The sequence below is a fragment of the Bubalus kerabau genome, chromosome 3 (genome assembly GCF_029407905.1).
Source record: "Bubalus kerabau isolate K-KA32 ecotype Philippines breed swamp buffalo chromosome 3, PCC_UOA_SB_1v2, whole genome shotgun sequence".
Classification (NCBI taxonomy): domain Eukaryota; kingdom Metazoa; phylum Chordata; class Mammalia; order Artiodactyla; family Bovidae; genus Bubalus; species Bubalus kerabau.
Window position 1 is genome coordinate 87744790 of NC_073626.1, and position 26661 is coordinate 87771450.

At 36.9% G+C, this 26661-nt stretch overlaps 1 protein-coding gene and 1 long non-coding RNA gene across 3 annotated transcripts in view; one reads left to right on the forward strand and one right to left on the reverse strand.

Moving 5' to 3' along the window:
- Nucleotides 1-962: 962 nt before the first annotated feature.
- LOC129646374 (uncharacterized) lies at nucleotides 963-1764 on the reverse strand. Its single transcript, XR_008711895.1, has 3 exons — nucleotides 1642-1764; nucleotides 1220-1526; nucleotides 963-1115 (listed from the first exon to the last, which is right to left on the reverse strand). It is a non-coding gene; the product is annotated as an uncharacterized LOC129646374 (long non-coding RNA).
- The window catches only part of IFIH1 (interferon induced with helicase C domain 1), a 56507-nt gene continuing 31262 nt past the window's right edge, over nucleotides 1417-26661 (forward strand). For both annotated transcript variants that reach the window (XM_055572413.1, XM_055572414.1), the window contains exons 1-3: nucleotides 1417-2518; nucleotides 8936-9104; nucleotides 15226-15366. In XM_055572413.1, coding sequence (XP_055428388.1) covers nucleotides 2063-2518; nucleotides 8936-9104; nucleotides 15226-15366 — 766 coding nt within the window. In that variant the 5' untranslated portion in view covers nucleotides 1417-2062. The remainder of the gene's footprint in view (nucleotides 2519-8935; nucleotides 9105-15225; nucleotides 15367-26661) is intronic.

A 26661-nucleotide genomic window follows, 5' to 3' on the forward strand; every position in this document is an offset into this window, starting at 1 on the left:
CAACCCACTCCAGTGTTCTTGCCTGGAGAATCCCGGGGATGGGGGAGCCTGGTGGCTGCCGTCTATGGGGTCACACAGGGTCGGACACGACTGAAGTGACTTAGCAGCAGCAGAGTCAAGGCAAATAAAATTCCCATTCAGGTGGAAAATCAGCAATGGCCTACATATGTGCAGAGTACTGTAGTGGTCCTGTGTAAATATGTCTTTTCTTTAAGCATATTACAATTCCTGGGGAGGAAAAATCTATTACTAGGTACATAATGTAGTTAGTAAATAAAGTAAGAAAACAGCTATAACGTTTTGAATTGGGTATTTTCTATGCCTCAGGTAAACAAAGATTCTGTATTTCTCCTACCCAGAACAAAACACCACCAAACTTCTCTGACCTATCCAAACTTCACTGAATGTGCATTGTTAACCCATGTCCACAGGATTCTCCAGGTAAGAATCCCAGAGTGGGTTGCCATTTCCTTCTACAGGGGATCTTCCCGACCCAGGGATCTTCCCCACCCAGTCTCTTGCATCTCCTGCATTGGCAGGTGGATTCTTTACCACTGCACCACCTGGGAAGCCCACCAACTGATTGCTTTGCCTAAGTATATTTTTTCAGTAGCCTAAATGACCCCTTCCACCTCCATATAATTCTGGACCATGAGGTTCTCATTATGAAGCAGATAAACTACCACCCATAGTCACCCAGGGCTGCAGAACGCCAGAGTGAGTAGCAACCCGAAGGACTCACATTTATGTGGCTTCTGTACTGAACCAAAGCTGCCATTTTTCAGTGTGGGTGTCTTTTTTTTTTCCCTCATGACATAGACAAATGTTGATGTTTACTACAAGTTGGTACATTAGTTGCTAATTAAGTTCCTGGCTGCTTCAGCCAAAACTTGCTGTATTGAATCCAAGAAAAGAATGGCAGCTACATCAAAAATAAGTTGTTGGGGATTTTGTTTGTTTTATTAAAGGAACGTTGTATATTAAAGAATATGGGGAACTTACATACTGGGAGATAGAAAACCTTCAGTCTTAGCTTCCTCCTAAGCTGAGTTGGTAGTTCAAGTCCTTCCGCGTCTGTCACCAGGCCTTGGTCAAAGCCAAATAAACAGTACAATCTAGGCGTGAAGTAATCAAGTTGATTAACTGTTTATCATTACTTGCTCTTTTTCATACCCACCCACAAATTCCCAGAGGAAAGAGTTACTTCTTGGGGACCCACAGGAGGGCAGGTTTATCCTGGAAAGAGCTCACTTCACCCTGGGGGGCTACATATCTCCGAAAAGACGTCTTCTTAGTGTCATCTCTCTGCCTGCCCCTGTAATCTCACACTCGGGCGGGGCTGGGAGCTGCCTGCTTTCGCCAGTCAAGCCTAATAACTTCCTGTTGACATCAGGGTCTGTGGCAGTCTCTCTTCACCTCTGGGCTGGGAAGTCCCCAGTCACGCTTGCACGCCCTCCAGGTCTTAGCAGACAAGGGGTGGTGCGAGACAGCCGCGGGGAGGGAAGTCTGAATTTTCTTTCCGAGCCCTGCAAAGTAGACAAAATACCCGCTGGCATTGCTGAAGCGCTGCTGTCTTACTCCGTGGAAGAGAGAATTCGCTTTCCGTTTCTGTTTCCCACAGGGCCGAAGGACTGTCCTTACCAGAACCGACCAAAAGGTGGCTCCTCCCCAACCAAACAGACACTCCCGGCCCAGCGGATTACGTGTGGAAAGTCCTGAAGAAGAGAATCGAAACAGAAACCGAAGTCAGGCAAACTATATAACTGCCTGGCGGAAGGCTGGACTCGAAACTCCCACCCGAGTGAGCAGAGCCGGCGCCCTGGCCCCCGGCTCACGCGAGCGCCCGCCGCCGCCGCCGTGTCCTGCGCACCTGCCCACCTGCCCGGGTGCCACCGCGCCCCCGCGCGCCCGTCTAGGGGTCCTGCAGGCAAACCCCGTCGTCAGCGCGTTGCTACAGGCCCCGCGGCTCCGAAGCAGCAGCGAAGATACCTATTATCCGCTGAGTTGAGAACAACTTTTCCATCTACCTGGGAGAGTCTTTTCCCACCTCTGAGGAAGAAAGATGTCGTCGGACGGGAGTTTCGCAGACAAGAATTTCTGCTATCTCATCTCGTGTTTCAGGGCCAGAGTGAAAAGGTACATCCAGGTGGAACCAGTATTGGACTACCTGACTTTTCTATCTCCAGAAGTGAAAGAGCATATTCAGAGGACGGCCGCCACCACTGGGGACATTCAGGCAGCTGATCTGCTTCTGGACACCTTGGAGAGGGGGAACTGGCCGCTCGGCTGGGCTAGGATGTTCGTAGAGGCCCTCCGGCAAGCAGGCAACCCCTTAGCCGCCCGCTACGTGAACCCAGAGCTTACGGACTTGCCTTCTCCATCGTTTGAGAACGCTCACGATGAATGTCTCCAACTGCTGAACCTTCTTCAGCCCACACTGGTGGACAAGCTTCTGGTTGCAGATGTCTTGGATAAATGTGTGGAGGAGAAACTGTTGACAATTGAAGACAGAAATCGGGTAGGTGTCAGTTCAAATGGAGTTGGACTTAAAGGCAGATATTGCTACTTGGGGTTGTTCCTCCATTTGCCCCATTCCAAATGTTTTTTGACATCTTTGGGTAAATTTGGTTCCCTCCTTCTTTGAGACTGTCTAGGCTTTTAAAAATATAATTTTGCAAATTTAAACACAAAACAGCTATTTCTTCTAATTCTTTAATGGAAATGAGCTACAGAAGAAAGAACTCTAGAAAAATAATGTATGCTAATAGACAGCATTTATTAAACACTTACTGTGCAATTAGATTCATTTGCAAAACCTGTTATCGGAGTTCATGCTCACAATAATCTATTGAGTTATTAGTTAGTAATCTAGTGTTATTAACTGTGCCATTTTACAGATGAGTAGACTGAGGCAGTTTAAATAACCTGCCCAAGGTCTACCAGGAAGACAGTGGTAGAGCTAGGGATTTAGTTTCTGATGGTGTTAAATTTTATGTCATATTATATGTAGTTGCATAGAACGGGGATCAGCAAACCATGACCCATGCTAAACCAACCCGAAAGCCAAGAATGATGTTTAAATTTTAAAATTTTCAGTTCATAAAGAAAGTTTTATTGGAAACAACTATGCTCATTCATTTACATGCTGTGATTGCTTCTGCGCATTAAGAGCATTTGAACATAGAGTCATATAGCCCACAAATCCTAAAATATTCATTATCTGGGCTTTAAACAAAAAGTTTTCCAATCTCTGGCCTATATTATGCACTATGTCATTTAATTTTGGTCCAAATGGGGAAATTACATAGTACATACACACACACACACACACACACACACACTCTCTCTCTCTCTCTTTTTTTCTTTAATCAAAGTTTCAGCATTCTTTGGGAATCAAAAATTGGAGATAATTAATTGAAAAAATATGTAGCCGGTAGTAATTTTCCATTGTAATAGAAAAATAATGGATTTTTTAGGTGCCATTTTGACAGGAAGAATTTTATAGGGGATTACACTTAGCGTTTTATTGTTCATTATTTTTCAGTGAATAAGGAAGTACTGTGGCATATAGAAACTCTGTCCTATTCGAATCTGACTTAGAGTGTACAGTGAAAGTTTTATTTTGAAAGGCATGTAGGCAAATAAACCCATTTTGGGGGGTCAAAGTCTAACATGCTGTGATTTTTGACATTTTCTTTCTTTCTTTCTTTTTAGTTTATCAATTGTATCCTCATTACAAAGTTCTGGGCACGGGACTCCTATCAGCCTATGATGTGACTTGATCTTTAGTGACTAAAGCTAATGCTCCTTTGTCAACTTGACAGCCATAGGGCCTGTCCAAAGACCTAAGTGTGTATCTAATTTTGATGACTGGTTTTCCCAACAAGTAAATAACTTTACACTGTTGTCAGTAAGGTTTATGTAGTTTTGTGTATTGAGAACCAGCTAGAACGCATTATAGTAGTCCAGCTGGATATGACAAATGTGTACATCACTGTGGCAGAATCTTAATTTGGAAGACAGTATGCAGCCTTCAAGCCAGCTGGAGATGGAAGATGGCATTTCCAGCCACAGTAGCTGTTAGGAAGTCCAGAAGCAACAGAGTCCAGTAACACCACAAAGCTGTTTATGTTTGGTGGGTATGATGTCCCGATTGCCAGTGAAACAGCACTTCTCCTTATTTACTCTAAATACGTCTGCCTATCAGCATCACTTTTGTCTTGCCTGGATTGAATTTCCGCCAGCTAGATTTTATCCAAGTTCTTGATTCTGGCAAGCTTGGAGGCAGCTAGCAGGAATGCAAGGGATTTGACACAAAGAAGATATACAGTAAAAGGACATTTGTGTACTGGTAGCAGTTAAGGCCAAAGCAAGCCCATTTCTCTCTCATAAGGGAGAATGGAGGAGCAATATATGGAGGCTTTCTAAGGAGCAGTAGTGTCTGTGTGAGATCCTGGCACATCATTCTTAAAGATACCATCTGTCTCAAAAGGAAGCAATGGCGGACGATGGGAAGGAAACACTAGGTTTAGAAGAATCCATAGCATGTTGATATGGGTTCCTTGAGGAATGTTTATCTTATTACAGAAAAGTGTGGTGAGGAAAGCATGGGAATTTGGAATGGCAAGACCTGGATTTTGACATCTCTGTTTCTTACCATCTCTATTCCTTTGGGCCAAATTATTTAAGTTTCCTGATCCTAAATGTACTATGAAAATGGATATAATAATAATTTCCTCTCTCATTCACAGTGTTTTAGTGAACATGAGTGAGAAACATTGTTTATGAAAAAGCTTTATTAATAAGAAAGAGCTGTTTTGATATGATGATGACTTCTATTATTTGTTTGATTTCCTTGTGAATTTAAAGTTTCAAGAACTAAGGTAAATGCCTTATGTTGAAATTGAGATCTGCCTCCTAAATTCCATGGATTAAACTGTGAGTTGAGGAAGAAACTGTTTTTCATCTAAGAATGAAACCAGGACCTAGTTAGAATTAAGTATGATATTGGTGCTTAATAAGTATTGATTGATTGGATTAATTTCCAAGAAGTTGTCCAGAATAAAAAATTAAAATGCTTGGTGTAATGAATTGCTTTGCCAGGCATCAGAGGGGAGGGGAGGAGGAATGGTTGAATAATGAATATAAGATCTACAAGTTTGCTTTTCTGACATCTTAAAATAGCATTTAACTAAGAAATTAGGACTTCTAAAAATAATTAATTAATTAATTTTTTTGCTTTACCACATGACTTGTGGAATCTTAGTTTGCTAACCAAGGATTGAACCCAGAACCCCAGAAGTGAGAGTCTGAGTCCTAACCACTGGACCACCAGGGAATTCCCAAAATATTTTATTTTTGTTCTTTCCTGTTTTCCAGTTGACATTTTCTACTTGGTCTGTATTTTAGTTTAGGATTTCCACCTCTACCACCTAATCCCTGTCCCTCTTACACAAGTGCTTCTAAAAGTGATCCTAGATTTAGTTTTGTGACCAGCAGATACCCAAAGAAATTGATTTAATTGATTAATTATTCATTCATTGCATTTGAAAATATGGAGTGGCATGTTGCACCAGACACCAAGATAGTGCTGAAAAGAATGGAGAATAATACAGATACTGCCTGTGCTTTCATGGAGTTTATGATGCAGTGTTGATCTGTGTTCATTCTTCTAACAAATAGGTAAAAAAATGTCTAGTATATGTAAGGCACTATTGTAAATGCTGGAGACTCATTAATAAATACAAGAATGACTTTACAGAACATTATGATAGAATGATCCTTAACAGTAAAGGGGTGCCCCTGTACTGACCTGCTTCTATTTAGGCTGCTAAGTGACATCTTAGTACATCCATGACTTAGACATCCATGAACTCATATAAACATTTCCATAGTGTCTTAACAGCTTAGGTAAGCTGCATATTTCAGCACCGTCCAGTTCAAAGCATTAAACATCTATAGTCCTGGAAGACTTTATACACCTTTCATTTATACAAAGAATCAGAGATAGCATCACCAGTCCAGCTAGAAACCCCCCAGTTCTATTTACATTAAGTTGAGTATTGGGGTCAGTCTCCTTCCAGCTCATTGTATTGCCACCTAAATTAGGATGGATAAGATTTTTTTTAGCAATAAAAAGTACTAATAAGAAATTAGTTATGTCTGTGCGACAATGCTTATTCATTCAGGAAGACATTAACTTTTGGAGAGAACTTGTTCTTTAAAATTCTTTGTTTTTAACGTGAGTTTGCTTCCTGATTTACTGGTACTGAGGGTTAGTTCTGCTATGTTAAAAAGTCACCATTACTTTTAAATAGATATCTGAGGTTATTCTGAGGGAGAAAAACCATTTTTATTGAACTTTACAACTGTGTTGGCTATCCACTGTTTAAAAGAAATATCTTTGGTTTCTCTATTAATGTATGGTAGAAATAACTAGATCAAAGAATTCAGAATATGAAATCACTGAACTGTATTACCCACAAATTCATATTTATTTTACACTCCATATATTAGTTAATAATGTATCCATAGACATTTTTAACTTCATAATCACGAGAATACATTAAATGGGGAAGAAATGTGAGTGGGAATCATTGTCCTGTTTCCGTCTCAAGTCTAAATATTCACTTCCCAAGAATTTTAATAATCAAGTGTATGTACTGGGATCTTATATTTTTCCTATGTTTTAAGAGAACAGATTAATTTAAAAAAATTTATGGTTGCTTTAAAGGAAATTGATATACTTTCTAGCATCCAAACTAGGAAGATTTCTTAAAAATTCAGAACCTTGATGATGCTGCTAAACTTGCACAGGTATTATATGTAGTTCCACATTCAAATAATAAAAATACTTGTAGGAAATAGTGGCAAAATATTTCTCAAATTCCTGAACTGAGTAAGGACAAAGCAAGCTTGACAAATGCAAATCATTGTATACTCAAAGAAATAACTAATTAATAGTCAAAGAAAATTTAGTGGATATAATATATTAGCTTTTTAAAATATAAGTATTTATTACAGTGCTTCCCTTGTTCCTTTTAGAAAAATGCTTCCTGATTACTTCTGTGGAATGAGTTCAAAGCTGATTAAAGGCTGAAATAATTAAAAATGGAAATAGTTGAGTTAAAAGAAGGTGCTCAAACCAGTCTTATTTAGGATCTTTAGTGACTACTGCTTAAATTAGTAGATAATAATAAAAATGTTACAAACACCAGAGAAGGCAAAGAATTTCCATTAGAAAGTTAATGAAATTAGAGAAAAATAGGAAATGAGCGAGAATCTGCTTAGAAATGCTGTGAGGGAGAAATTGCTTAAACTTTATTGTCATTTTAACCACTTCTTGTCAAAAAATGAACTTAAAATTAGAGGCAATTACCAGCTATAGAGTTCAGGAAGGCAGCATTCAACTTCTGAAGCCAATTGCCTGGGATCAGATTCTACCTCTGCCATTTACTAGCATTATGGTGTTAGGGAGGTAATTGGACTTCTCTGAGCCCTGGATTTCTGATCTGTAAAATGGGTTAATGTCAGTATCTTCTTCAGAGTTATTGGGTTGATATATGCAAAACCTTTATAATTAACTATTAACTAATGAAATGAACATATCCATTGGGTAGAAATATGCAGTATAATCTTGTTCTAAGTAGTGCCTGCTGGTGAAACATTTATAAAGATAGATGATTTTCCCGGTTATCCATAATAATAATTAACACTGAATTTATACCAAGCATTGTTCCAAAAATGCAAATTCCTGATATTAGATGATTATGGGAATGTTTATAGGACTAGAAGATATGCAAATTTGTAGGAAACAATCTAGTTGAAAGGTTGATATTATACTAGAAGATGGACAAATGTTGAGAAGGACCTTTGAGAGTATGTAAGTCAGTATTTCTTACCTAAGCTGCTGGCTAGAATGAGCTTTTGAAAGAGATGCTTTTGAAAAAAATTTCTGGTTTCCCAACATGGACAAATGAGCATCTCTGGGGGCAGATCTCAGACATCAGTATTTTCTAAAGTTCTCAGGTGATTCTAATCTGCAGCTAGGACAGACAAACCCTGAAATTTCATTTCCATTGCTTAATTTTACACATATAGAAACTGAAGTCTGGAGAGGTGAAGTGGTTTGCCTAATGGCATAGCAAGCTGATTGTGTTCTGCTTAATTTCGTTCTGGTCTAAATGTGGTCGTTTCTCCAAATGTTTGGCTCTATATTAAGAGTTGGGGGGTTCATTGTAATAATGATTACACAAATGATTCACATTTTAAAAGATTTGCTAGATTAATCTGTAAAAGAAATTAAATGAAGGCTTAAGATAGGAATGAATGAATATACAAATAATTCTTCCCTATTTATAAAAAAGATATATAGAAATACATTTCTTATAGTATTAAGTAAACACAAATTAAAAAAATATATATAGTAATGATAAATAGCACAAATATTAAAGAATATAAAGCTGTGATAGTACTTACTTACTCCATAATGGTAAGAGTCAAGAAAGAGAGGTTGGATAACAAATGTTTGATTTCCTATTTATAGACTCCATGAGTTAAAAAGAAATAGCAAACCCTATATACACAAAAGGAAATTGATGCAAATAGACATACATAATGTAGGTAGAGATTAAAGACACCTTCTTTTGCACCCCTTATTCAGAATGATAGAGGTAAAACATTTGTTTCCTGTGTCAGGTTTGAATATCTCAAAAGCTTTAAAAAAGGGTGGACATTTAAAAGGGGATTGGCCCAGCGAATCTCCTCCCTCTAGAATCCAGAATTTCTGCAAGTGGCATTGATTTTTTCTTTAATGGTGTTTTCTTTTAATATGAACCTTTATACATATGGTTCAATTTTTCTAAAGGCTAGTTTCTGTTTAAATTTATTCATTAAAATGTTTGACTTCTTTAATTCTACTTTTCTCTTAAAACAGGTTTCTGCTGCAGAAAATAATGGAAATGAAGCAGGGGTAAGAGAGCTACTGAAAAGGATTGTGCAGAAAGAAAACTGGTTTTCTACATTTCTGACTATTCTGAGGCAGACGGGAAATGATGAGCTTGCCCGGGAGTTAACAGGCACCGATTGCTGTGAAGGCAATACAGGTATTGCTAATTCTGCAAAGGACAGCTTCGTGTGTTTTACCTCGTGATTGAGAGTTTAATGAAACCTATAGATACGGTGCCCAAAGAAAAGGATATTTAGAATCTGAATTTCAGATCTGTTTTCTTCTCCTTACAAATGAAGAAATTTCTGCCTGGGAAAAGATGAACCTCCCAAAGACCATAACACTAAACAAGCTGGGCTAGAATATTGGCCACTGACTCCTGATCCAACATGTTTTCCATTTTCCATCTTATTTTGGAAACAAAGGGATTGTCTGAGATTTTTATCAAGATCATTTTAACATTGCTTAGACAAATAAATTGGAAGAAAATATTTTAGTGGTTATTACAATAATGCTGCAAAGTCTTCAGGACATTTATATAATACTTTGAGGAATTTATTAAACATTTGATACAAAGTCTGTAATTGCTAATGTATCACAATATTATTTTCTTTGAGTTTTTGAAAGTGTTCAATTATAATAATACAAATAGCATAGCTCTTTCACATATGTTATTTGTAAATATAGTATTAATAGCCACCTTATTTTTCTTTACAGAGTATGTATCCTATGTTTTAAAGAAGTATCAAATGAAAGACAAATTAAAATTTAATTGGCAATGAATGGTTACCAATATATAGTTGTTATAATTTATACACAATTAGATATAATTTAAATGGATTGTAATCATTTCAAGCTTACTTTACTTCTTTTATTCAGTCAGGCATTCAATCAATGTGTAACGAGTACCAACAATATACCAGATACTGTTCCAGGTGCTGGGGATATGGACTTAAATGAGACATACGCAGTCCCTGTTTCCATAAACCATACTTTCTAATGGAATAAGAAACAGTTTTCTAAGTTACTTATACAAAAGAAAAAACAGATAATTACCAAATCATTAGACCAAAGAGTATATTATGATTTTATGTTGTATTATTTATGAAATAGCTTAATTTTGCTCAGTAGTTAGAAATACACACTATATATATGAACATATATATCTGTGTGTATATATATATATATGTATAGTGTGTGTCTATATATATAATAGTGTTTGCATATTTATGTGTATATATAGACAAATATTTTTACTATGTGATATTAAAAAGCCCTAAAGAATTACAAAATTGATGTTAATAAACTTGTGTGTAAGTGAACCATGGGAAGTAAAGTGCCTTCCATGTTTGTGGAAGGTCTTTTTGTTTCACCCCAAAACAAATGCTGTGTGGTGTCATAAGTTTGAAATGGCCACAAAGTGAAAAGCTCAAGAGGCTCCCCCTTCTCTCTGAAATCATTTAGGGATTTGAGGGGATTCATTCAGCCAAAGATGGTCAATCCAGCTTTCAAAAGCCAGGAGTAATTCCATGATTTGTCCACTAGCAGTTTCCTCGGTTCCTACTATCATTTTTTTCTATTTCCACAGCAAAGTTTAATTGTATAAGGAAAATTCCCTCCCAATAGGAAGCATCTTGACTTTGCTTTAGTACTCTGGAGGGAGCTGAATGATACTACTTGCTTGCAATATCAAGATTAGAGTTGTTTGGTTTTTTTGCATTTATTTATTATGGCCCAGCTATTATTTCTATAGCATAACTCTAATGCCAATCTGCTACTTCTAAAGAAACTTCAGGTCAAATTTACAAACAATGATGGGGCCAAGTGTCTCCCTTATCCCTCAAGGATGAGCCAGACTCCAGTACAGATCACACCTTATTATGAGTTCCCTTTCAAAACCACATGGGACCATTTCCATCCATGACGACATTCTAGACTTGAACTCTGAAATGGCTACAGTCTTGATTTTTTTGTTTCCTGGGAAATTTTGGTCTCCATGTATCAAGGGATATTTGAAAGAGCAGCCTTGCAGATCACAAAAGACCTTGTTACATCCATCCTCTAAAGTAGAGGGTAACTACCCATCTTACAGCTGTGTACTAGTTTAGGAAAAAGGCTAGAAGATTGGCTCAAAAGTATCTTCCAACTCTTGTGACACAGACAGTATGTCTGGCCACATTGCTTTCTTTTTTTCTGGGGGTGGTTGTTGGGGCAGAGCAACAAGTTATATACAACATATTTCTTTCTAAGATATTTTGGTGCCTTTTTAGAAGTCGAATTCGATTTTTCAAATTCTAATTCTTTGAACATAGCAATCCTAGGTGAAGAATACATGTGTAATAGCTGTGTAATAACGCACCTATCACATACATCTATCTAATATTCACAAAACTTCCTCTTTACTTTCCTTATTATATGCCATGACTGTGACTGTCTTTAAGTGTCTATTTCAGAATGGCTTAGGCACTAGTTTATCTAAATTCCTCCTACCTGTGGACTTACATTGGCTGGCGAAGGTCAAGCACTTTATAAAAAGAATAAAGGTCCTTCTGAAAAGAAAAAAAAACATGGCAGTAATTAATTGTCTTTCATTCTTTTCACCCTCCCCGGTGTCCTGACAGGATCCTCTTAAATTTGGGGCTTTCCTTCTTTCAACCAAAGTGGATGATGATAGATGTTGCCCTAGATATGTGAGCTCTTAAAAGGCAGGGAGCAGGGTTAGGGTTTCTGAGTTTTTTTTTTTTTAAGTTTTTAAATTAATGAATTTATTTTTGGCTGCACTGGGTCTTTGTTGCTGTGCCTGGACTTTCTCTAGTTGCGTATAGTGCGGGCTTCTCATTGCAGTGGCTTCTTTTTTTGCAGAGCACGGGCTCCAGGGCTCCTGGGCTCAGTAGTTGCACTGTGCAGGCTTGATGGCCCAGAAGCACATGGAATCTTCCTGGCTCTTGCTCAGTCGCTATGTGTCTGACTCTTTTTGACCTCATGGACTGTAGCTTGCCAGGCTCCTCTTTCCATTGGGTTTTCCAGGCAAGAATACTGGAGTGAGCTGCCAGTTCCTTCTCCAGGGGATCTTTCTGACCCAGAGATCAAATCCATGTCCCCTGCATTAGCAGGCGGGTTCTTAACCACTTAACCAGGGAAGTCCTCTATGCTTCTTTCAAAAGTTGGATAGAGGTTACAATCTCCATCTGGGATTCAGTATTCTTACATTCTCACTACCCCTACCAGCAGTCAGGGTACTCCTGAAAAACTCATTACAAACAAGTAGGGCTCACTTCTCATGTCCTCAGAAAATCCAATCAGGGGTTCAGGAATTTAAATATTGTTTGCTGATCTGTACATCTTATTAGGAGAGTCTAATCATTTTTTAGCCAGTCTTGATGCCCAGAACAAAGTTAGCTGTGATTATTCACTTGGTAGGAGCTGCTGTGGGCAGAATCGTGCCCTCCTCAACCCATGAATTCAGAGGTTGAAGCCCCAACCACCTCTGTGACTGTACCTAGAGGTATGTCTTTAGGAGGTAACCAAGGTTAAATGAGATCATCAGAGCAGGCCCCAGTCTGGTGGGCCCAAGGCCTTAGAAGAAGAAGAAAAATGAAGTCTCTGTCCATGTGAGGACACCGTGAAGAGGTCACACTCAGCAATCTCAGAAATAAACTCTCATCAGAGACCAAATCTGGCATATTGACCATAGACTTCGAATTTCTAGAAATATGATAAAATACTTTTTTTTACTTTAGCCACTTGGTCTACGGTGCTTTGTCAAGCTGGCCTGCACCAATTAATACAGGAGACTGGGCTCTGGAGCCTGACACTTACTGAATCCTGGCTCCTTCATGTCTCTGGATGTGTGACTTTCACTAGGTACCTGCCCATTCTATGCCTCAAATTACTCCTCTGTGAAATGGGGATAATAATATTACTTACCATCGGGATTATTTTTAGGATTAAATGATTTAACATTAGTAAAGCACAAAATAAATTGCCTATTATTATTATAAACTGCCAAGGTCCAGCCCCGGCTGATCCAGGGTATTCGAAGGGGAGACAGCGTTGGCGACTATTTACATATTTATCAAAGATATAAAGAGTAATAGAATGAGGATAGCTCAGTAGGAAAATTCAGTGGAGAAAAGAGGCTGAGTAGCTTGGTTTACGCGGAAGATCAATATAACCTGTGACACCAGGTTAGCTCTGACCATGGAGGCCGCAGGCGCCCTCTCGAATAGCAGAAGGTGCCCCACCTTAGACACCTTCTCCAGTGGGTCTTAGAAGCCCAGGCAAATAAATGGTTGCAGAGGATATCCACGCTCCAGATGGAGACTCAGCTGAAAATTGAGGGGAAGAATGACATGGGGAGACCAAGCTTTGGTGAGCAAGGCCCGTAGCTTTATTTTCAACAGGGGCTTTTATACCCTAAGTTACACATAGAGGATAATAGGGGATGCAAAGTCAGCAGTCTTTGATCCTTATCAAAAACCAGGGTTTCTTTCCTGCAAATTTATCATATACAAATGGTTTAGGTGATTTACATCATCTTCTGGCCAGAAGGCCTATTAACATTTTATGACTCTTGACAAAGACTTATCAACAAAGACTTATTTTCTCTAAGGGTAATTATTTTAAGGTTTGCACCATCTTCCGAAGATAAAATTGCATTCCTATAGGGCGGATGTGTAATGGGTTTACAACAAAGGAAAGAATTTATTACCTTAAGGGTCTAAAGTTGCTAGCACCAAGGCCACTACTTATTTTTTCTACATACCAACTATATTAATTAATACACATTCAAGGATACAATTCAGGGGATGTGGAAACTTGGCAGCAAGCATTGGCTATCAATGAAATCTTTTACTAGTTTTATCCTGACAGTTTCTAACTCTCTGAGAGGCTCTAAGCTATTTGAATATCTTAAGCTTCCTGTGCCTCTCGAGGCTGGGAGACTGTAAACAATCGTATGCATAGCTGTAGGAGTCTGGGTAAACTTGTCAGGCAAGTTAGAGAGCCATCTGAGGCCTTTGGATTTAAACACTACTAATTGCCCAGGAACTTTATTAATTGGAGCTGTAAGTTAACTCTTTGACAGAGAGAGCGAGATGGTGGTGGGGGACAGCCCCCAGTAAAGTCAGAGGTGAGAGCACAAAGCAATAAAGTAGGCAGACTCTGGTTTTTGGGGGGTAGATGCTCGAGAATATCCAGGGGGACTCCTGAGGCTCCATCCCGCCTTTGCGTATGCCGAGCCTCCTTCCTCATGACCTTTGTCACGAGTGGAATGTCTCTCGCTGGCTCCCGGCAATAAACCCCAAATATGTATAATATATACCTATGAATATTATCAAATCATCTTGTCTAAAGACAAACTCCAAAGTCAGAACAGTTGTCTTCAGGAAATTCTCCATACACAGCACGTATTTTCTCCTTATTCTTTAAGATAGGTTAATCAAAAATGATACTTTAGGAAATGTTCTTTATGGCATCAGTCTCTGACAGATTGTACTTCAGAAGGGCAAAACTCTTGTTTTTCTTCATAACCCACAAAAGGATTTAAGAAAACACTCAGTGCTTGTTGGTTGAAGGGAAAAAAGGCCAGATGAAAGAAATAGAGGGAAAGAGAAAAGAATGATCAGAATATTTTATTAAATTTCTAAAAAATCTCCAGAAATTCAAAATACATGAATGTAGGCTGACATTAAAGCATATGTACATCTCATGTAGAATGCACAGTGAGAGAAAAAAATGGCAAGATCACAAGTTAAAGAAAAACTACCACCAAATTTGCATTTTCACTAATGCAGTCTTATGTGTGACTTTGTATCACTGAAATAAGTGGCTTACTTCCTAAAGGTGATGGTCAGATAGGAAATCATCGCACTTACGATTAGCATAATACTTAATATTATATTGGCTTTTTAGATAAAATTTAATCATCACAAAAGAATTACTCACTGTGTTCATATTAAAAATAAAAATACTGTGTCAGAATGTAAAAACATGTTTCAAACCTTTCAAAATGTCAAACCATTGAAGTGTATGTAGGCATATCTCTACTAGAGACCCCACTTGGTTTTCAAAATAAAAATAGCAGCTCTTTATATTGTATAAAACCTTGCATTTCATTGCAATCTGCATTCTGTTTAGAATTTCAAAGTATGTAAGTATATTCAGGTTAATCTCTATTAGGAACCCCTATTTGTTTTCAAAACACCAATGACAGTTACGTATACTGTATAAAAGCTTGTATGGCACTATTGTTTACTTTCTGATACTTTTGTTCACAGAGTCTGAGAATTTATCACAAGAAGATGGTCTCGAAGTCAAAGAGCCACTCCTTTTGGCCACAGATCAACCAAATCTGGAGGTCTTGGACATAGAGAATAGTTCACTGGAATCGTCTTTTGCAGATTCTTCTATAGTTTCAGGTACTTGGCGCACACACATACTTTACTGCACTAATTAACTACTTCCGGAAAAATCAATTGTTGCATTGATAACATTAGGATCTATTAAACAGAGGGAGGAAATTTGGGCTTTGGGGTTTTGTATTTGTATTCAGATAATATTTCTGGAGGATATTAAATGAAAATTATTGCTCTTTGTGGCTAAAAATCTTTTAAAGCTAATGCAATATTAATATGTTATAAATATGAACATACTCAGTTCTAATTTTATTTTATAAACATGTTCATGGTTCTTATCATAAGTATCATAAGTACATCCCATGATTTTCAAAGTACTTTCAAATACATGAATCAGTTTGACTCACCCAAAGTTCCGAGAATTAAATGAAGGTATTACCTTTTCCCTTTTTTACAGATTAGGGTGTCACAGAAAGGTTAGGCCGGATTGTAGAAACCAAAACCAAGGTTGTAGAAAGGAAGATGAATGGGTGCTAAACAGGAGTTTGCTTGAATTTCAGTAACTAATTGGTGTGGGTACTAGATACCACCATATCCACCTCTTTTGATATGAAACAGGCTTGGAAAAATGAAATAAATTTAACCATTTCCCCTCCCTAATTTTCTCATAATAGGAGAAGCCTTCTCTCCTTCCCCTCTGCCACCCCAAATGGCCACATTCATTTTTCACTAGAAATAGTTGCTGGAAGTCTGTGGTATACTAGTAAATGCTTACCAAGTGGCCCTGTAGGGAAAAGAAAAAGCCTTGATGGTTAGGATATGCCATCTTCATGGTGGAAATACTTTTACCATGGCTATTTTCAAGCGTCCACATGATGTCACTGAACACTGAGTTGGGAATAGATGTGCAGTACATTATTTGCCATTTATTACATGGAGACGATAGACTTATATAGCCTCAGCTTCGCTGATGATTGTAAAATCTACAAAAATGATTAGAAAATGATGAGTTTTAAGTATTCATTACCTTTGTTTTAATATAATTTATTTAGTAAGTCCATATCATTTAATTTGTAAAGATGCTTGTGCTTAACATTAATAAAATTCCACAAAATTCCAGAAAATTTAACAGTTGTTCCTGTGGGCCCGTATAAGCTGACGCTATCACACTACTGCAAAATACGCTGTTTTCACCTCAGAAAAAGTAATATGGCTGCGTTGTAGGAAATTTGGAAAACAGAAAACAAAGGAAAAAAACACTCCCCCTTTCCCAATAAAATACATTACTCTTCATATTTGGGTATTTGTTCTTCTCATTTTTTTACATACCTGGATGTCTATATACAATGGCATTTCTCCTGTATTTATTAAATATTCTTCTACAGCACGGTTTTTAACAATTGAATAACAATTCCATCTGTTGGATGCTTTTTAGTTAATTAACCACCTTTTGAATATTTAGGATGTTTCCAAATTTCTACATCATGAGTTAATGCTGCAATAAGTCTTTTTGTATTTATATCTCAGTTTAATTCTTTTTAAATTTGTTTTATTTTTTAAAATTTACTGTATTGAAGTATAATTGATTTACAGTGTTGTCTCAATATCTGCTTACAGCAAAGTAATTCAGTTATATATATTCTTTTTCATATTCTTTCCCTTATGGTTTGTTTATTATAGGGTATTGACTATATTTCTTTGTGCTGTACAGTGGGGCCTTGTTCATCCATTCTCTATGTAATAATTTGTGTCTGCTAACCCCAAGCTCTCAATTCATCTGTCTCCCCACCCAGTTTAATTCTTAAAGACATATTACATAATTGAAATTTCTGGATCAAATGATTTCTACAGTTTCAAGGCACTTGATATTTAATGCCATATTTTACTCCAGGAAATTGTACCAAACAATATAGGGGAATACTTACTGTCTTGAAGGCTCTTGTACATGAGTGGGCAATGCTGTTTTTAAACTTAACCAATTTGCTCTGTTACTACCTGAATTTGAGTTTTTAATTTCCAATGAAAAACATATTTACAAGTTCATTCTTTTTGTTGTTGTTGCCTATTTTTCTTTTAGGGCATTTATATTCTTCTTGCTGGTTTAGGTGAATTAGCTAAATATATAGGGTAGCAATCCTTTGTCATAAATAGTACCAAGGTCTTTTATAGCTTGCCTGCAATTTAGCCTTGTTTATTTAAGGTGTTGGGTTTTTTTAGTGGGATACTTCTGAAGCATTAATGTGCTTATGAGTCACCTGGAGGAGGGGGTCTTATTGAAATGCAGACTTTGATTCATAGGTTCTGTGTGGAGCCTGAGATTCTGTCCTATTCACTTGTTCCCAGGTGATGCTGCTACAGCTGGTCTTGGACCACAATTTAATGTACAGAATAGCAAACCTGAATTCTAGAGGATCTTTTTTTTTTTTTTTTTTTTTTCCATTTCAGCAGCTGTGCTTTCTTTCAGAAATCATGGTTGTATAGGAATGCCAAAATTACTACCTGAATGTGGATTTTTCACGTTTTAATAAACTTCCTTGTTAGGCTACCCGACATCTCTGTGGGTTACTGGCTATTTTCTAAATTCACACTAGAAAGAATTAAACCCAGGACTGAGCCTGGTAGTCGAGCTTCATCTCAAATGAAGGGTTTTCATCAACTTGCCAGCCTAATGCATCTTGTCAGCCTGCAGTATCTGTGGAACATTCAGAGTCTCAGCAAGGACAAAATTAAATGCAAAACTTTTTTTTTTAATCTGTTTTCTGGGACTTCCCTGATGATCCAGTGGTTAGGACTCCAAGAGTCCACTTCAGTGGGGCGTGAGTTCAATCCCTAGTCAGGGAACAAGGATTCCACAGCCATGCATGGTGTAGCCTTAAAAAAAAAATCTGTTTCTTACTATTTAATATAAAACATAAATTTGCATCATGTGAAAAAATCTGGATTTTACAATAATGGTCTTGAGAGACAGGAAAGGGTTTGTTTTCCTTCTTGGGGTCCCCTCCCTCCCTTTCTTTCACTTCTTCCTTTTAATAAATCTTTATTAAACTCCTCTTGTGTGCCAGGCACGCACTGTTCAGTTCAGCACTGTAAATATTGTGATGGGACAAAATAGAAGTGGCTTCTGCCCCAGTGGAGCTTTCCATGATGGGCATGTCAGCCAAGCAGTAGTCTGTCACTGCACCAAGTGCTGTGGAAGAAAAGTACAGGCTGCTAAGATGTGTACTAGTCTGAGGACATGTCAACAAACTGTACCATAATCTGAGGACTCCATCCTGTTCAAGACTTCAACAGCTACTAGGCTGTGAGGTTCTTGTGCTGTCTGAACTTCTCGTGTGGACTTGGGAACAGGTTCATCCAATCCATTCTGGCAACCGATCTACAAAAGTGTAATGCCTTTTGCTTCAGGCCTTGACACTGCTCCTGATAGATGTAGATCCTCCCAGTTATTTGTTTCTTTTGTTGTTGTTCTTCAGAACTAAGAATTACTGATGTATATGGCTTTTAAAGAACCATTACCCCCAAAGAAGTTATTGGAATTCTTTTGATGGAAGTTTTTGTTGCAAAATTAACTGTAGAAGGATTTTGCCTACATTGTTATTTTTGGCAAGCTTAACAATCAGGATAAATATGAAAGTATTCAATATTGAAAATATTCAATAATACTAATTTACATAATTTTGTGCATCTTACTGATATTGATAATGTATAATCTTTAGCTTGAATTTCAGTACAGCAGGTTAAGAGTCCAAGTACAGTTACCAAGGTAGCATTGAAAGAACTTATTACTTAAGCTACACACATTCTATAAATATGAAATTTCATAAGCAAAAAGAAAAAATGTGGCTTGAATTATTTCTAATTTTAAAGTAGACTTCTCTAAGTTTTATTTCCAAATCAATTTTAAAGTATTTTTTTTTCAGTGACCAATAGTCTTTGTGGATACAAATGATAAATATTTATAGTTTTAAGGCAAAGATTCTTTATATATTGTTTTTAACCTTTTTTACTCCTTAACACTCCTGTCAGGTAAGACACACTAGCGTTAGTAACAGTGGCCCACCGTGAAACTAATTTTAATCACAGCTCTCCTTCAACCTGGGGGTGATAGATCAGAATTCCCTAGTGGGCAGTCCTGGACAGTCATTTTCGTCATGCCTCTGCCTTGGGGGTTGGCATTTCTTCTTCCTTTCTCCTTTCAACTGCTTCCATTTAAAAAGTGGTTAATAATTAAGATAGACCCACACTAATGCAATAATCTGTTTTTTCCCACACTAATATAATAATTTCTAAAGGATATTTGAATAGTTCTCAGACTATTCATAGAATTTTCATGCTGGATGTAATAGTTCTGCTTTCTGTAGTCACTGGTCATTTTCTAACAAGAAACTATTGGAAAACTTTGATGTTTCTCTGGACCACATGTCCCTAGAAAATATCAGAGGGACACAAAGCCCACATTCATTTTCTTCTATTAAAAATAATTGAACTATAGAAAATATACAGTTATCTGGTATATGTTAAATTTATAGGCTTATGGTAAAATTGCTTATGCAATCATTTTCAATTTCTTCTGTTAACTTTGTTAAAACAAATAAGTGGTTATTTTACTTATTTAAAAGTTGACTTTTTTAATACACTATTTTACAAATTAGTGCCCTATAATTAGATAAAAACAAAGCAAATGAGATTTAAAACTAAATAATAAAATTTATTGTGTTTGGGATGAACTTAAATTTACGCAGAGTTCCGCAGATAATCCCCCAAACTTCTTTTCCATTCTTCGCTGGATTTCCCTGTTACGAAACTAGAAAATGCAAATTCCACAGATTGGACAGCAGAGGGCGCTTTGACATTTATAAAGAGAGTAGAATGTCACTGTTCCCGGGTGGACGATTATAATGTAACAGGATGAGTGTGCCATGTGTGAATACACAGTGCGCATGACTGTGAGTGCATGTGTATATTTTGATTTATATATTCGTTCACGTGAAGATTTTAAAATTCCACCCCAGCTAATGAGCTTACCAACCTGCTTGTTTTCAGACTTTAATACCTTCTTTTTCATATTCCCCCATATGTTCCACTCCTTAGGTTTATCCGGTGACATTATGCTTTGGAATATATTGTGGATATATTTTGCATAGATCATGTTCTGTAGGAGGGGTTTAAAAATTGACCTTTATAAAACAGCCTCCTTCTTTCTGGCCCAATCTGTTAGAGCATTCTTTTTGTTGTTGTTTTGTTTTGCCTTTTTATAGACCAAAGTCCAATCTTAGACTTGGTCTATAGTAATCTCTGTAAAAATGCCACAAAATTTATCCTTGCACTTGCGGACCAGAATAATGTTCTTTAGTACTAACCTCTAGAAATTTCGAGATTTTTAGAATCTCTAGAAATACATACCACATAGCACTTGAGAGCTTAGTGGGAAAGATAATTGATACAGCAGTCTTCGATAATACTGTGAGAGATCACCCATACTATTATAGGATTGCTCTGAATTTAGATAGCTCTCCTTTACATCTCTATCTCTTCTAAATTTAGTTATATTAATTATTGGGAACTAGAAATACTAGTACAGAAATCCAAGAGGCAAATATTATTTTGACTTGAGAAAGAGAGAGAGAGTTTGTTACAACTGCTGTTTTGTGTTTGTTAAAAGAAAATCTAGGATTGTATTTTGTTTGAAACCCACTGAGAGACATCTAGGTTTAGTTATACGACCCCCAATTGCATAATAGTTCTAGGAGGATTACTGTTCATATCTCAGGAGTGAGAATATCAGTATTTTGATGGGGAAAAAACCTCTCTGCTGTGCAGCTAATATGAGTTGGATTTATTTTCATGATTTTTATATGGCTACAAGCTTAAAGTTTTTTCAGCAGAGTTTCAACAAATGTGATTTTAATTTGATCATTAGACATTATCTTCTCTATTTGAATAGGACTAGAAGCTGAGAATAAGTTCTGGCCAAGTGCTAGGGTACTGTCCTCACCCTCAGAGAGTTTATAATCCAGTTCAAGAAAACAAGTTTTGTGCCCCTAAACACAGACAGAAATTTGTTTCTAGGAAAAGAGAATACATTAGAGGAGAGGCCTGGGAAGACTTACCACAGAGGAGGATTGGAAGGCAGTTCATCGGCACTTTGAAGGTCCTGTGTTGGATTTGTAAACAGAAGTGGCAGCTGACACTTTCCGTTGTATGGATAGCATAAGCGAAAGTGCAGGTATAAAGAAGGTTCAAAATGTGCTTTAGGGGGTATTCATAATGGAGGAGGTTATACATAATCTCTCTACCTTCTACTCAATTTTGCTAGAAACCTAAGGCTGCTAAAAAATAAAGTTTATAAAAATTTATCCAGGTATAATTAACACATGGGCAGAGGAGTCCAGTGGGTAATACAGTCCATGGGGTTGCAGAGAGTTGGCCACGACCGAGTGGCTGAGCATGCTCCCACACATTAAACATAGGAAAATTCAGTTGTATTAATAATAAACATAGCAAAATACTGTGAAAAATGTGGGTAGGGAAACAGTTGGATTCCAGAGGAGCATTTATGAAGGAGCGGGTGGGAGGTAAGATTTCTAGGATCAATGAAAGTTAGCAGGTTTCTTTAACTATGATTTTTACAAAGACTTGTCCTGAGGCAAAAAAAACACAAAAACCCTCTTAAATGTTTATCATTCGGACAATTATGGAATATTAGCCCAAACCATGTGTGATGATTTCAGATGGTGTTTGTAGGAGAGTGTTTCATTACAGAGATTTATCCATCAGGGTGCTGGAACAGGTTCCTTCTGGCTTGCAGGAGCCCAGCGTGTAAATCTCTTCCCAGCTCCACTGGGTGACATCATGCTGGTAGCTTGAAATCAGTCATGGTGGGGAATATGAACACCATCAATGTTGGCAAGCACTTTTATTTTATTTTTGAAGTAGATCTTTGTCTTATTAAATTAGATCAAATAGAACTTACAAATCAAGTCGTCAAATCAATGTGGCAAACACTATTAAATTGTCACTTTTTTTTTCCTCCCCAAAAGCTACTACTGAATATTTACCAGGATTTGCCTTTATTTATCATTTTAAAGAATTTATTTTTTGATGTGGACCATCTTTAAAGTCTTTATTGAATTTTTTACAGTATTGCTTATGTTTTATGTTTTTGGTTTTTTTGACCACGAGGCAGGTGGAATCTTAGCTCCCCAACCAGGGATCAAACCCTCACCCTCTGCATTAGAAGGCAACATCTTAACCACTGGACCTCCAGGAAAGTCCCTACCAGGATACCTTTAAATGCACCTCTCTGCATACTTTCCTCAGATCCACATAACTTGAATAGCTTTTCCTGAAGGGTACCTACCAACCAAAGAGATTTCCACTTCCCATCTATCTTGCATGCATTCCTACACTCTGCATTGCCAAGACTTACTTCCCATGTGGTCATCATGCTTATCACTCATAACGGACTCTGCTCTCAGACTTTTTACCTGTTACTGACAAGCAGTGAATGAATGGGTCACTCTAGTGGGTATGACTATCCCTACAACCCTGTACTTGAATCACTGTCTTTCTCTTTAAGACTCAAGTCCAAAGGCTAAAGGGCATAGATGACACAATTTAAGCCAACATCAATATACACAATTCTAATTTAATTCTGGCTGAAACACTTCAGCAGAGTGAATTCTATAAACAGGAGCAGAGGCGCTCGGTGGATAGCCATGTGGGCCTGTGGCTCTAGGAGATTTTATTTTTTTTTTTCCTTTGGGGAACTCATTTCCTAGAAGCTTGGATCCAGGAGAGAATATGCAAGGTGGGTGGAGGTGGCTTCTCTCCATTCTGCGGGAACACATGTTCCCTGGCACAGAGAGCAGAATCTGACAGACCAAAATGTAAGCGTGTGTGTGTGTGCGCGCACACGCACGCACAAATCCATATACATAGAGCTGAAAATAAAAGTCATCTATCTCCTTTCAGAAAAGATAGTTATTTCAAAAGAAAAGGAGATTGGTATTATTAGTAGTATGACAGTAAGCACACTTGTAGCGAGCCTGAGTCCTGTGTGAGCGCACATACATACACATGTGTTTGAAGCTTGGGATGATCTTTGCTGTTCCAGACTTTGGGGATTATGCAACTAGAGGGAAGGAGGGGATAGTTGAAGAAGTAAAGCTAATGTGCATCAAGAGGTCAGAACTAGAATAGATATACCATTACCTGGCAAGTGAAATCAGACTATTTGCATACTTTATAAACACTGCCTCCCAGGAGAACCATTGGTTTTGCTGGTGCCCTTTCTCAGTAGCGCTGAGGCTCTGGCCCCCTTCCTAATGTGATGCAAAAACCACTTTCCAGCAAAGAGAAGGAAAGGCTGAGGCAAGGGGTAAGAAAGAAAGAATCTTCTATGAAGTTATAAATGCATCTTAAGCTCAAATTAGGAGGAACACCACCTGGTAGGGATGGAAGTAAGCACCAATTGGTGTTTTACCTAATGAAGCTCAGTTCTTAGGCTGAATAACAATATATTTATCAACTCATTGTTAATATAGCATTTTTCCAGCAGAGGGCAAACTTTACATTGAAATAGATCTGAAAAGGCCTTCAAGGAGGAGGGTTTTCTTCATTTGAAATTAAAAAAAAAAAAATTTTTTTTTGGCTTCCAAATGGTTTAAAAATATTTTAAAGTATTTAAAGTTCCATAGGATATTAAATATATAATTTCTCAGATTCAGGTTAGTATTTCTGCCTTATTAGTAAACTATTCAAGATGTGATTGTAAAATGAGGCAGTTTTTTTTTTTTTTTTCCTCCCATGTTTTATAGACTGGTCTTAGACACTATTATTATAGGAAAAGCTGTTCTTTATCGTGTTGTTTACAAAATTATTATCGAAAATCCTGTCTTTTAACAGAATAAATATTGTTTTTCTTCATTTCAGCAGTTTCACAGGAATAACTGCTTTTCTTTAAACAGAAATTACCAGCATATTCTAATCCATTTCATACCTACCTTTGATATTTTTCCTAAAGGAAATGACACCTATCTATAAGTTAATTAAACTTGTTATATAGTCTACCTCTAATATTCAAAGCTCATGTAAACAGCCACTCCATGAGAATTTAAGATTTCTTTCTCTTAAAGATTTATTTATTTGATCTAACAGAATCATTCTCATAATAAAAGAGAAAGTAGAAATTGCTGTCTATATTTTAAAAAGGTAAAAAGGATAAGTCACTTGTTAGCAGTGGCCGAGCTCAGATCTGGAGACTGATTTGTTTGACTCCACAGCACATTTTCATGGGAACGCCCAGTCTCCAACTGACTATTTATCTGAGCTATTTTAAAATCATAGACACATGACTTTAGTCATTAGGACATAAATCCAGATTGATACTGTGAAAAGTACAAAGAATGACTCATGATAATCCTATATAATCAACTACAGGAACTCTTGGTTTATAAATTCAATAGGTTGGTTTGATTTTTTCATCATATAACACTTTTTTGATCTGACTTTTTGGTGTGCGTGTGTGTGTGTTACATGATTTTTTTAGGTAAATGCATGAAGAAAATCTCTGGAGAAAGCATTCTCAATGTTATCAAGAAACAAAATATTTTCTTTAATTATTAGGGTTATTTCCTTTAGTACTTTTGTTTCTATGAAAGAAAAAATATATCAATTGCATAAGAAATTGCTGCTGAGGAAACAAAATTATTTTTGTGTTGGAAAACTGGAGATTTATATAGCCTTAAAATGACAAAGATATAGACCTCTCTGTGTTCACTTTCATTTTAATAATGATGTCTAGCAGAATTACCACAATTAATTTTATCCAAGAAGGATAGAAATGTTCCTCTTTTATTTGTGTGCAGAGAATATTTAGAACTTAGTATAGATGTTTAATCAACTGTACTCCTATATAAAATTTAAGAAAAAAGTGTGGATGTTTAAAAGTAAAGTAAATGAAAATTTGTGGATGAAATCAGAAATGTTAGTTAGCAAAATAAAATAATCTCTAACTTTTTTCCCTGGCAAGATAAGCTACTTCAAGATTGTTAGAAAAACTGACATTATAATGCAAATGTTTATATGCTTAAAAAAAAAATCATTCCAGTTAACTCTGTGGATATAGTATTGTTCACTTGTTTACAAAGCTTTTAACAGATCATCGGCATGCTTAGCATTGGGCAAAAAAACGCTGAAATATTAGACTTGGATTCAGAAAATGGGATTCCCAGCTCTGTTCCATTCTAGCTGTGTGATATGGATATATCATTTACCCTCTCTGAGACTTGGTTTCTCACCTATGAAACTGAGGTGTTAATAGGTATCTACCACAAAGGATGCTGAGAGCTTAAAATATCATTTACATCTGTGTAAGCACTGAGCTCAGTGTCCTCTGACACATTGTGGATTTGTTTACGAAACCAAAATAATCCAGATAATAAACTTAATTAATAATATCCTATTTTGGTAGTATTTTTCTTTAATAGTCATATATTATTCATGCACGCTGCATTAAGCAGCTCTCTCAAACCTTATATATGCTAGAAGAAAGCTTGGGGAAAATCCTGACTATACATATATATGGAGTATGTTTAAGATAATGGTTTAACTGCTAGTGATTAGAAAATGAAATGAAAATCAAGTATAATTTTCATCTGGGTTATATTCAGTGAAAAACTTAAAGATACAGTGTTTCATTTTAGATAATCAGTCAGTTCAGTTATTTGTTAGTATTTTTCAGTGTTTTTGGCATTGTCTTCAGTTCTCTATACCACATTTAAAACAAGTAAAATGCATGTCAAAATTCACTTTTTTTGCCTTAAAAATCTTGATTTATCTTTCTAGATCTAGAATTATCCTTGCAATGACATTTTCCCCACCTCATTTTACACCTTGCCTTTTCCTTACAACTCATATTCTCTTTCATCAGTACATCTGCCCAAAACGCTCTTCTACTTGACAGTTCTATCCCACACTCGCCTCTGAGCTCCTAACAAGGCATACCTCTGGGAATTGCAAAGTGCCATATTTAAAATCTCTCAGTGAGATATACAGGTTTTCCCGTGTGATCATAAGGGATTCCTCAAATCTGAGTTTCAGAGCTAATCTATGACAACTGATAAGCACAGTATTTTCACATGAGTATATTTGTGTTGTGCTAATATACTTAAACAGTATGCAAGTCCATTGAGAATTTTTTTTTATAAATTTCTTATCTGCTTTCTTTTAACTTTTAAGAAAGCTATCTCATGTATTTAATTTATATTGGCTGTAATTCCATTACGTTTCCCCAGCTAAGTAGGCTTATCCAAGTTGGAAGGGAGATGCCACAGCCACATTTCACAGATGTTCAAT